Below are 13362 nucleotides of genomic sequence, written 5' to 3'. Positions count from 1 at the left end.
AGTTCCCTCATCTGGAAAATGGGGATTAAGACTGTGAGCCCCCCGTGGGACAACCTGATCACCTTGTGACCTTCCGCAGCGCTTAGAACAGTGCTTTGCACATAGTAGGCGCTTAATAAATGCCATTATTATTATTATTATTGCACTTAACAAATGCCATCGCTATTATTATAACTTCTCTGTTCCTAATTTCCCTCATCTGTAAAATGGGGATTCAAAACCTGTTCTCCCTCCTACTTAGGTGTGAGCCCAATGTGGGACCTATCTTGTACCTACCCCAGGGCTTAGTACAGTGCTTGGCGCATAGATAGTACTTAAATAGACAGCACTTAACCCCACCGCACCTGGATATACATTTGTACAGATTTATTACTCTATTTATTTTACTTGTACATATTTACTCTTCTATTTATTTTGTTAATGATGTGCATTCAGCTTTAATTCTATTTGTTCTGACGACTTGACACCTGTCCACATGTTTTGTCTTGTTGTCTGTCTCCCCCTTCTAGACTGTGAGCCCGTTGTTGGGTAGGGACCATCTCTATATGTTGCCAACTTGTACTTCCCAAGCGCTTAGTACAGTGCTCTGCACACAGTAAGCGCTCAATAAATACAATTGAATAAAATTCTGATGACTTGACACCTTGTCCACATGTTTTGTTTTGTTGTCTGTCTCCCCCTTCTAGACTGTGAGCCCGCTGTTGGGTAGGGACCGTCTCTATATGTTGCCGACTTGTACTTCCCAAGCGCTTAGTCCAGTGCTCTGCACACAGTAAGTGCTCAATAAATACGACTGAATGAATGAACAACATACGACCCAGATGTCATTTGGACAAATTTCCATGTGGTTTTAATGATGTCTTTTCTTGGTAAAAACATCCCTTAATTCATGAAAACGATCTCGCTGTAATAAAACGGAACGAGGAGGGGCTCGTAGTGAAAATGCAAATTTGGGCATGAGAAGAGTCCCACTATTTATAATTCTTTGCAAGCACGGAGGATGTACAGGTCATTAGACTAGTGCTTTGTACATAGTAAGTGCTTAACAAATGCCATCATCATTATTATTATTATTATTAATAATAATAATAATAATAATAATAATAATAATAATAATAATCAATCTTATTTATTGAGCGCTTACTGTGTGCAGAGCACTGTACTAAGCCCTTGGGAAGTACAACTTGGCAACATATAGAGACAGTCCCTACAAAACAGTGGGCTCACAGTCTAAAAGGGATTATTAGACACAATTCCCATACATTTTAAGGACTGGCCATGAAAAGAGAAACCGCGGTGACCTTGAGCTAGTCTCTGATCCAATTTCCCCATGGGGGACAGTTTGTACATTCTTAGGACCTAATTTTCTTTGAATTTTGGGGTGACAGGACAGTCATTTTATGTTGTCAATGGCAGGTCCTAGAATAAGAGCACCAAGGAACAAAGAAAAATGCAAAATACCAATTGCATTCAATCCCGCAGTTGCTATGTCTCCTAGAAAACTAAATCTGAGCATAATGGCTTCTCATAATGCTTCTATCCCTCTATCTGAATCCAAATATCCTTTCACTTTTTTTGAATATGAACCTGGTCTTCCAGTTTTTCTTACCTTTTCTATTTTTCAACTTTATGGGAAATAACTTTCTGCCATGGGTATAGATCAATAGTCTTCCTAAAAGGCATAGTGAGTGGACAAAATAAATATACTGTAATTCTTGTCCCGAATAGAAAGTCTTCTGTTTATCACCTTTAAAAACAAAAAAAAAAATAGAAAAGAACATTGGTTTGAAAGTAGTTTTAGCACATAATACCTGTCTTCATTCCCTTCTGTACATTAAGTGGATAGGGTCTACTCTAACTGCACAGTACAAATAGGAAATCATTTTTTTCCACTTAAATTTTTTTGTTCTCTGGCACAGACTCATAAGTTACAAATCTTCTTTTTATGTGCATCTTTGAGGGAAAGCAGTCATAATGTCACTTAAACTTCAATACCAGGGAAAAACACAATAAAGAACATTCCACTGAAAGTAACAGACACCATAGAGAGGTCACCGCAGCAATGGGGCTTCTAGAAGTAATTTTGTGAGATTTTCAGTGTTTAATCTTTTTTTACAACAAATGAAAATAAACCGAATTCAGAGAGAAAAAAATATTTCCTTTAATGGTTTCTCCCTATAATATTCTGCTGCCTGGGTTCCATGGAATTCCAAAGAGAACAACAGACATTTCATCTCCTTTTTTTTGTGTGTGTCTGTGTGCTCCTGACACACGCACACAACACACACAACACACACAAGCACATATATATGTACGCATATGTGTTTGTGCATATGCATGCATGTATACATAGATATTACATACAAACATGCATGCATGTGTATATGATCCATGTGTGTATATATATAAATTCATATGTGCACAGATATACAAATGCACATGTGCATATATGTGTATATATGCATTTCTGTTTGTGTATGTGTGTTCTTTATACAAATACATATATAGTATATAAACACCTGTGTATATGTGCATGTGTATATACATACATATATGTATGTATGTATGTAGGGGGCTCCCAGACTGAGCCCCCTCCTTCCTCTCCCCCTCTCCCCACTCTCCATCCCCCCCGCCTTACCTCCTTCCCTTCCCCACAGCACCTGTATATATGTACATATGTTTGTACGTATTTATTACCCTATTTATTTATTTTACTTGTACATATCTATTCTATTTATTTTATTTTGTTAGTATGTTTGGTTTTGTTGTCTGTCTCCCCCCTCTAGACTGTGAGCCCACAGTTGGGTACAGACCGTCTCTACATGTTGCCAACTTGTACTTCCCAAGTGCTTAGTACAGTGCTCTGCACACAGTAAGTGCTCAATAAATACGATTGATTGATTGATATCACCGACTGATCATGATGACACTATGCTTCCATCGCTTGCAGAGAAACATTTATGCTTTAGGTCTAAAGTTCCCCTCCCCAGTATGACTACTGTAAAAGGATCCTTTTAGAGAAGCAGCGTGGCTCAGCGGAACGAGCCCGCGCTTTGGAGTCAGGGGTCGTGGGTTCAAATCCCGGCTCTGCCACTTGTCAGCTGTGTGACTTTGGGCAAGTCACCTAACTTCTCTGGGCCTCAGTTACCTCATCTGTAAACTGGGGATTAATAATAATAATAATAATAATTATTATTATTATTATTATTATGGCATTTATTAATCTTTTAGACTGTGAGCCCACTGTTGGGTAGGGACTGTCTCTATATGTTGCCAACTTCCCAAGCGCTTAGTACAGTGCTCTGCACACAGTAAGCGCTCAATAAATACGATTGACTGATTGCTTAAGCGCTTACTATGTGCAAAGCACTGTTCCAAGCACTGGGGAGGCCACAAGGTGATCAGGTTGTCCCATGGGGAGCTCACAGTCTGCTGCCACCACACTCTGTTAGACAGCCTTCCAAGCACTTAGTACAGTGCTGTGCACAGAGTAAGAGCTCAGTAAATACACTCAATAACGAAATGAGTGCCCCTTTAATTCCAGCTTCCATTTGAAGCTTCTCCTACATTGTAATTTAATAAAATGTCCTACTGAAAGCTGAACTCCTCCAGGAGGCCTTCCCAGGCTGAGCCCCCCTTTTCCTCTGCTCCTCCTCCCCTCCCCGTCGCTTCTACTCCCTCCCTCTGCTCTACCCCCCTCCCCGCCCCACAGCATTTGTGCATATTTGTACATATTTATTATTCTGTTTATTTTAATAATAATGTGCATATATCTACAGTTCTATTTATTTTGATGCTATCAATGCCTGCCTAATTGTTTTGTCATCTGTCTTCCCCCTTCTAGACTGTGAGCCCGTTGCTGGGTAGGGATTGTTCCCTATCTGTTGCTGAATTGTACTTTCCAAGTGCTTAGTACAGTGCTCTGCACACAGTAAGCGCTCAGTAAATATGATGGAATGAAAGGATGTGTGGGTCTTCCGGACTCTGTTTTCTATTTCCTCGTCTATCACTGCCACACTGGTCAGCGTGCTGCCTCGGTAGCAGAATTTTGTCCCCGCTTTTAGCTCCAGATTGCCACATAGTCCCTTCTAGACTGTGAGCCCGCTGTTGGGTAGGGACCGCCTCTATGTGTTGCCGACTTGTACTTCCCAAGCGCTCAGTACAGTGCTCTGCACACCGTAAGCGCTCAATAAATATGATTGATTGATTGATTGATTGATTGATATGAGTTTCCGGTTGCGGGTATGGCTTCTCTGGTGCAGGCTGATATGTCACTTCGGCTTTCTTCACGCATCCCACGAGTACTTCCAGACTTTGTCTAAGCTCTGACTCTTGGCTGCTAACAATTCCAGCTACACCTGAAAGCCAGCTCCCTTAAAAAAAGTGTTGTACCTGTCAACTCATTTCATTAACACGCTTAGTACAGTGCTCTGCACACAATAAGCGCTCAATAAATACGATTGAATGAATGAATGAACAGAGAGTTCAGTTTGGGGATCTTGGGTTATTTGGGATGAATAACAATAATAATAATGGCATTTATTAAGCACTTCCTATGTGAAAAGCACTGTTCTAAGTGCTGGGGAGGTTACAAGGTGATCAGGTTGTCCCATGGGGGGCTCACAGTCTTCATCCCCATTTTACAGATGAGGGAACTGAGGAACAGAGAATGGACCTAGCGATTCCTTCCCCTAATTATTAGCCTAGGAGGGAAACTAGAGGGCAATAAAACACTGGAAGCACAAAAATGAAAACCTAATTCCGTCCCAGAGTAGACTGCTCTCTCATTTAGAGGCAGCAGGATGCTTAGAGAAAGAAGGTAACGGTTGCCTTCTTTGACATCCACCCTCATGATTATGGTTCCGTGAGTTGGAAGATAAAGAAAAAGAAGATGAAGAAAAAACATGACTACTGGAAGCCAGTGCTTCCAAAAAGTTACTTAAAAAAAAAAAAAAAAGGATGCCAAAATTGACCAGAAAGGCAAATTCAGTATGAGGGACTGGGCCTAACCACATGTTCTGTACAAAATCAACCTTTAACTCCAAAGTAAAAAGAAAGAGTGGTAGAGATTTTACCATTACTGCAGCACTTAAAACGCGTGAAGTTTCAACTTCGAGTCCTGCAATTGCTGCTTCGGGGAGAAATTCTTATTTTCCCATTTGACTTTTATACTTTGCCTTGTCTCCTTCTGTCTCATCATCATCATCAATCGTATTTATTGAGCGCTGACTGTGTGCAGAGCACTGTACTAAGCGCTTGGGAAGTCCAAGTTGGCAACATATAGAGACGGTCCCTACCCAACAGCGGGCTCACAGTCTAGAAGGGGGAGACAGAGAACAAAACCAAACATACTAACAAAATAAAATAAATAGAAAAGATATGTACAGGTAAAATAAATAAATAAATAAATAGAGTAATAAATATGTACAAACATATATATGGGGAAGGGAAGGAGGTAAGATGGTAAGTATAGATCACAAGTAATCTACACTTGTGAGCACTTTGGGGTAAGTCTCCCCCTTTCAGACTGCGAGCCCGCTGTTGGGTAGGGACCGTCTCTATATGTTGCCAACTTGTACTTCCCAAGCGCTTAGTACAGTGCTCTGCACACAGTAAGCGCTCAATAAATACGATTGATTGATTGATTGATTATGCCATCGAGCCGTCTCCGACCCATAGCGACAGCACGGACACATCTCTCCCAGAACGCCCCGCTCTCCCTCTGCAATCGTTCTGGTCGTGGATCCAGAGAGTTTTCTTGGGAAAAATCGGGAAGTGGTTGACCATTGCCGCCTTCCGCGCGGTCAACTCGAGTCTCCGCCCTCGACTCTCTCCCATTACACTGCTGCCCAGCACGGGTGAGTTTGGCCTTGTAGCAGATCGCCTAATAGACGCTAAAATCTATACTTGTGAGCACTTTGTGGGCTGGGAATGTAACTGCTTATTGTTATTTTGTACTTTCTCAACCGCTTAGTACAGTGCTCCGCATACAGTAAGCACTCCATAAATACGATTGAATGAATGAATTAACGTGCTATATTTTGGGAAGAGGAACCAAAAGGACACTAATTCCAATGTCCCTCTCATTCCTTTGCTATTACCGACACCATTATTTTCCTGCTTTTGATGACCCTCACTTTTTCTTTTCGCAAATAGTAATCATAATAATGAAAATAATGGCACTTATTAAGCACTTACTATGTGCAAAGCATGGTTCTAAGTGCTGGGGAGTTGTTGCCAACTTGTACTTCCCAAGCGCTTAGTACAGTGCTCTGCACACAGTAAGCGCTCAATAAATACGATTGATTGATTGGGGAGGTTACAAGGTGTTCAGTTTGTCCCACGGGGGGCTCACAGTCTTAATCCCCATTTTCCAGATGAGGGAACTGAGGCCCAGAGAAGTGAAGTGACTTGCCCAAAGTCACACAGCTGACAATTGGCAGAGCCGGGATTTGAACCCCGACCTCTGACTCCAAAGCCCGGGCTCTTTCCACTGAGCCATGCTGCTTCCCCTTCCTTCACTCTAGTAGTATATTTTGATTTTGTATTTTTCATTTATTTTATAACCACCTTTTTAACTTAATTACGTTTCATTCTCTTTCAATCTTCCTCTGTTAACAAAAAAAAAATTCACTTTATCCTCCCTTAGTGGACAGAAGGGCCCTGGCTTTGCAACCATCTCGGGCATGGAAAAGAGTTCGAGTAACCCTGAATGGAGAAATCTTCTCAACAAGAGTCTGCTCAGTGAGGGAAACATTATATTCCCCTTTAGTTAAGCCTGAATTTCCCATAATAATAAGGACACTAATTCCAATGTCCCTCTCATTCCTTTGCTATTGCTGACACCATTGTTTTCCTGCTTTTGATGACCCTCACTTTTTCTTTTCTCAAATAGTAATAATAATAATGAAAATAATGGCGCTTGTTAAGCACTTACTATGTGCAAACCGTTGTTCTAAGCGCTGGGGAGTTGTTGCCAACTTGTACTTCCCAAGGTATTACTATTCATAATAATAGTTATAATAGTATTTGTTAAGGGCTTTCTATGTTCCAAGTAACTGTACTAAGCGCTGGGGTGGATACAGGCCAACCTGATCACCTTGTAACCTCCCCAGTGCTTAGAACAGTGCTTTGCACATAGTAAGCGCTTAATAAATGCCATTATTATTATTATTATTACAAGCAAATCGGGTTGGATTTGCAGACTTGGGGGATCATGGGCCACTTGGACATTCCAATGCAAAGGGAATCAGGGATGAGCAGCTTCCCTTTCTGCTGATGCGAAGTGTATAAGCCCATGGAACCTCAATCAATCAATCAATCAATCAATCAATCGTATTTATTGAGCGCTTACTATGTGCAGAGCACTGTACTAAGCGCTTGGGAAGTACAAATTGGCAACACATAGAGACAGTCCCTACCCAACAGCGGGCTCACAGTCTAAAAGGGGGAGACAGAGAACAGAACCAAACATACCAACAAAATAAAATAAATAGGATAGAAATGTACAAGTAAAATAAATAAATAAATAGAGTAATAAATGTGTACAACCAAGGGTCAATAAAACCCTTAAGGCTTGTCTTCATTTTCCTGCAAATTTCAACTCTTCTTTGTGCCCGATTCCAGATGCTTGCAGAGGCCAAAGAACGCAGCCTGAGCAAAGAGACCCAGAACGTGTGGTGGAAACAGATTCTGTCACCCCATTTCTTCTGAGAGGCCTTTCATTTTTCTTCTTCATCGGAAATGCCTAGGGGATTTCTGAAATGCAGTGTTTATTTGCAGACGTGTCGGGTTGGACACAGTGCCTGCCCCAAGTGGGGCTCACAGACTCAATCCCCATTTTCCAGAGGAGGCAACTGAGGCCCAGAGAAGTGAAGTGACTTGCCCCACGTCACACGGCAGGCAAGTGGCGGAGCCGGGACTGGAACCCAGGACCTTCTCACTCCCAGGCCCGTGCTCTATCCGTTATGCCACGCTGCTTCCCATCCGCTTTGGAGAGGCACGGCCCGGTGGGAAGAGCATGGGGTTGGGAGTCACGGCATCTGGTTTCTAGTGTCGTCTCCGTCGCGAGCCTGTGAGGCCTGGTGCCTCAGTTTCCTCATCTGGAAAATATGGGTTCAACATCTGCCCTCCTTCCCCTGTAGACTGTGAGCCCCATGAAGGACCGGGGCTATGTCTGACCTAATTATCTGAACTGGACCCCAGTGCTTAGTACAATGCTTGGCACATGGGAAGGGCTTAATAATAGTAATAATAATAATAATGATGGCATTTATTAAGCGCTTACTACGTGCAAAGCACTGTTCTGAGCGCTGGATAACAAATCCAGCGCCGGATAACAAATGCCACAACCACTATTATTAGGAGTGGAGCTGCCAGAGGAGAAAAATTAGAGAATCCCATTGAAGCAGCGTGGCACAGTGGATAGGGCACGGTACTGGGAGCGAGAAGGTCATCATCATCATCATCAATCGTATTTATTGAGCGCTTACTGTGTGCAGAGCACTGTACTAAGCGCTTGGGAAGCACAAGTTGGCAACATATAGAGACAGTCCCTACCCAACAGTGGGCTCACAGTCTAAAAAGGTCATGGGTTCTAATCCCAGCTCCGCCAACTGTCAGCTGTGTGGCCTTGGGCAAGTCGCTTCACTTCCCTCGGCCTCAGTTACCTCATCTGGAAAATGGGGATTGAGACTGTGAGGCCCACATGGGACAGGGACGGTCCAGCCCGATTTGCCTGTATCCACCCCAGTGCTTAGAACAGTACCTGGCACAGAGTAAGGGCTTAACAGATACCACTGTCATTATTATTCTTATTATCGGGGTGAGGAAGGAAGCAAGAAAGGAAACAGTGGGGAACAGGAACTCCAAAACAGTAATCTGCAACCCAAATAATAACAATCTTGCCCTAGTGTCCTTTTAGTGTTCATTCATTCAATAATAATAATAATAATAATAATAATGATAATAATAATAATAATAATAATAATGGCATTTATTAAGTGCTTACTATGTGCAAAGCACTGTTCTAAGCGCTGGGGAGGTTACAAGATGATCAGGTTGTCCCATGTGGGCTCACAGTGTTAATCCCCATTTTACAGATGAGGGAACTGAGGCACAGAGAAGTTAAGTGACTTGCCCAAAGTCACACAGCTGACAATTGGCAGAGTCGGGATTTGAACCCATGACCTCTGACTCCAAAGCCCGGGCTCTTTCCACTGAGCCACGCTGCTTCTCTAATAATAATAATAATAATAATAATAATAATAATAATAATAATAATAATAGCATTTGTTAAGCGCTTACTCTGTGCAAAGCACTGTTCTAAGCACTGGGGGGATACAAGGTGATCAGGTTGTCCCACGTGGGGCTCACAGTCTTAATCCCCGTTTTACAGATGAGGGAACTGAGGCTCAGAGGAATTAAGTGACTTCCCCAAGGTCACACAGCAGACATGTGGCGGAGCCAGGATTCGAACCCATGACCTCTGGCTCCAGAGCCCGGGCTCTTTCCATCATCATCATCAATCTTATTTATTGAGCGCTTACTGTGTGCAGAGCACTGTACTAAGCGCTTGGGAAGTACAAATTGGCAACATATAGAGACGGTCCCTACCCAACAGTGGGCCCACAGTCTAGAAGGGGGGAGACAGAGAACAAAACCAAACATAGCAACAAAATAAAATAAATAGAATAGATACGCACAAGTAAAATAAATAAATAGAGTAATAAATATATGTACAAACATATATACATATATACAGGTGCTGTGGGGAAGGGAAGGAGGTATTAGAGAGTGCTTACTGTGTGTAAAGCCCCAGGCTGAGCGCTTGGGAGAGTTCAATACAACGATAAACAGACACACTCCTGCCCTCAACGAGCTCACGGGCTCGACGGGGAGAATTTCGCACTGCTACGGTCACACATCCACCGTTCACGTTATAACAGGAATCCAAAACGTGAGCAACCGCTTTTCAGGGATGGTGTGTTATCGACGGGCTTAAAGCAATGACCGGACCCCCATTTAAATTATCTATAGGTTCAAAGCGATGACCCGACCCCCGTTTAAAGACTACGAACTGACCACACTGCTGCCGAAGTCTCAGGGTTTCATCGGATGGCGTGACCTCCCATGAGTCGGAGTAGCGGATGCACTGCTGAACCGAAGATGCAATCTGGAAAAAATGGACAAAAAAATGAGGAATTTGGGTACCGTCCGGGCAGGGGACCGCAGGGCTCCAAGCCCTGGGCCGGCAGACGCTGTTCGCACCTGAAAGACAGTGTGCGTTTTAATAAACCTACAGATCACGGCCTGCAATATTAAAGGCACTTTCCTTTGGCGTGCCGACGGGAATCAGAAAGTCACGGGTTCCCATCCCGGCTCTGCTGTGTCACCGGAAAAGTCACTTCCCTCCTCTGGACCTCAGTTACCTCATCTGTAAGATGGGGAGCCCCATGTAGGAAATCTTTTAGACTGTGAGCCCACTGTTGGGTAGGGACTGTCTCTATATGTTGCCAATTTGTACTTCCCAAGCGCTTAGTATAGTGCTCTGCACATAGTAAGTGCTCAATAAATACGATTGATGATGATGATGATGAAAGGGACTGGGTCCAACCCAATTTGCTTGTGCTTAGTATTCATTCATTCATTCATTCAACCGCATTTATTGAGCACTGTACAATATTAAAGGCATATTCCTTCGGCGTACCGATGCTCACTGACTGCACTCGGACGCCGTCCCTACGGCCCTCACCCGCCAGAAGCAGTCAGCCGTGGGCTGGACGTGAGGGTCGCCGCTGGAACTTTAAATTAGCCCCTGAACGCCAAGAACTAAAGAAGCAGCGTGGCCTAGTGGGAAGAGCACAATCAATCAATCAATCAATCAATCAATCCATCGCATTTATTGAGCGCTTACCGTGTGCAGAGCACTGGACTAAGCTCTTGGGAAGTACAAGACGGCAACCTATAGAGACGGTCCCTACCCAACAGTGGGCCCGGGGGTCCGAGGATGTGGGTTCGAACCCTGGCTCCGCCCCTTGTCTGCTGGGTGACTTTGGGCCAATCACTTAACTTCTCTGTGCCTTAGTTATAAAAAGGGTGTTAAAATAATAATAATAATAATAATAATGGCATTTGTTAAGCGCTTACTATGTGCAAAGCACTGTTCTAAGTGCTGGGGGGATACAAGGTGATCAGGTAAAATAATAATAATGGTATTTGCTGAGTGCTTACTATGTGCAAAGCACTGTTCTAAGCGCTGGGTTAAAAGTGTGAGCCCTATGTGGGACGGGGACTGTGTCCAACCTGATTAACTTGTACCCACCCCAGTGCTTAGTAGAGTGTCTGGCACATAATAAGCGCTTAACAAATAACATTAAAAAAAAATGGGGACTAAGGCTGTGAGCCCCATGTGGGACATGGACTGTGTACAACTTGCTTAGCCTGTATCTGCCCCAATAATAATAATAATAATGATGGTATTTGTTAAGCACTTATTATGTGCAGAACAATGTTCTAAGTGCTTGGGGGATACAAGGTGATCAGGTTGTACCACGTGGGGCTCACAGTCTTGATCCCCATTTTACAGGTGAGGGAACTGAGGCACAGAGAAGTTAATGACTTCTAGACTGTGAGCCGGTTGTTGGGTAGGGACTGTCTCTATATGTTGCCAACTTGTAATAATAATAATGATGATGATGGCATTTATTAAGCGTTTACTAAGTGCAAAGCACTGTTCTAAGCGCTGGGGGGGTTACAAGGTGATCAGGTTGTCCCATATGGGGCTCACAGTCTTCATCCCCATTTTACAGATGAGGGAACTGAGGCCCAGAGAAGTGAAGTGACTGGCCCAAAGTCACACAGCTGACAATTGGCGGAGCCAGGATTTCAACCCATGACCTCTGACTCCAAAGCCCATGCTCTTTCCACTGAGCCACACTGCTCACTTGTACCGCCCAAGTGTTTAGTACAGTGTTCTGCCCACAGTAAGCGCTCGATAAATACGACTGAATGAATGAATGAAAGTGACTTGCCCAAAACCACACAGCCGACAAGTGGCGGATCTGGGATTAGAACGCATGCCCTCTTACTCCCAAGCCCGGGCTCTTTCCACTGAGCCACTCTGCTTCTCTTCCCAATGCTTAGTACAGTGCCTGGCACATATTAAGCTCTTAAAAAATGCCATTTAAGAAATTAAAAATGAACTAAAACCCAGCGGAGAGCAAGGTCAGGATGCTGGCACTGTGGATAATGGCCCTGGGCCAGGGTTTGGGGGAATTTGGACACCTCTTTGTCCCTCCTTTTTAGGGCTTTTTGGATGTCACTGGGGGCCATGGCAGTCCACTGTGAGCAGCAAAGGTGTAACCGCACAAGCACAATTTAGCAACAGGGCCTAGCGGCTAGAGCACGGGCCTGGGGATCAGAAGGTCATGGGTTCTAATCCTGCCTCTGTCACTTGCCTGCTGTGTCACCATTCTGAGAATGAGCACCATCCTGAGATGGACCAAAAGAAAAATATTCCCCACTGAGAGGTACTCAATAAATACGATTGATGATGACCGGACAAGTCACTTCCCTCCTCTGGACCTCAGTTACCTCATCTGTAAGATGGGGATTAGGACTGGGAGCCCCATGTAGGAAAGGGACTGTGTCCAACCCAAATTGCTTGTGCTTAGTATTCATTCATTCATTCAATCATATTTATGGAGCACTTACTGTGTGCAGAGCACTGTACTAAGCACTTGGGAAGTACAAGTTGGCAACATATAGAGACGGTCCCTACCCAACAGTGGGCTTGCAGTCTAGAAGGGGGGGCTCACGGTCTAGAAGTTCATTCATTCATTCAATCATATTTATTGAGTGCTCACTGTGTGCAGAGCACTGTACTAAGCGCTTGGGAACTAAAAGTTGGCAACATATAGAGACAGTCCCTACCCAACACCGGGTTCACAGTCTAGAGGACTGTACAGAGAGTACAGTGCCTGGCATATAATAAGCACTTAAATAATAAAGTATCATTTTATGACTTGTCTTTTCTTATGCTGCCTAGTCATTTCTGACCCATAGCGACACCACGGACGCATCTCTCAAATGCCACAAATACAAATACCACAATTATTATTATTCAGTTCATTTTCGATTCTCAGTCACGGTAGCCTTCCTCCAAAGACAACGGTACACGCAGGTGGATGTAGACTTACCAGAGATTTATATTTCTTGTCAAGGAGTCTTAGAACCACAGTTCTGCTGTAATGGGCGTGCTACAAATGACAAAATAGAAGAGTCGTAGAATTTCATTTGATGTTCAATTTTCAGCATGAAAAACCCGAGTTCTCCAATTCATTTCCAATAATCATTAAATGA

At 43.5% G+C, this 13362-nt stretch overlaps 1 protein-coding gene across 4 annotated transcripts in view; it reads right to left on the bottom strand.

Annotated features, from left to right (window-relative positions):
* Window positions 1-13362, bottom strand: part of TBC1D32 (TBC1 domain family member 32) — a 323193-nt gene that overhangs the window by 243072 nt on the left and 66759 nt on the right. For all 4 annotated transcript variants that reach the window (XM_038761204.1, XM_038761221.1, XM_038761231.1 and 1 more), the window contains 3 exons: window positions 13200-13259; window positions 10084-10174; window positions 1610-1747 (listed from right to left, as the gene is read on the bottom strand). In XM_038761204.1, coding sequence (XP_038617132.1) covers window positions 1610-1747; window positions 10084-10174; window positions 13200-13259 — 289 coding nt within the window. The remainder of the gene's footprint in view (window positions 1-1609; window positions 1748-10083; window positions 10175-13199; window positions 13260-13362) is intronic.

Source organism: Tachyglossus aculeatus, chromosome 2, assembly GCF_015852505.1.
Source record: "Tachyglossus aculeatus isolate mTacAcu1 chromosome 2, mTacAcu1.pri, whole genome shotgun sequence".
Classification (NCBI taxonomy): Eukaryota; Metazoa; Chordata; class Mammalia; order Monotremata; family Tachyglossidae; genus Tachyglossus; species Tachyglossus aculeatus.
Note: the sequence above shows the minus strand (reverse complement) of the source record. Positions and strands in the feature narration are given on the sequence as shown.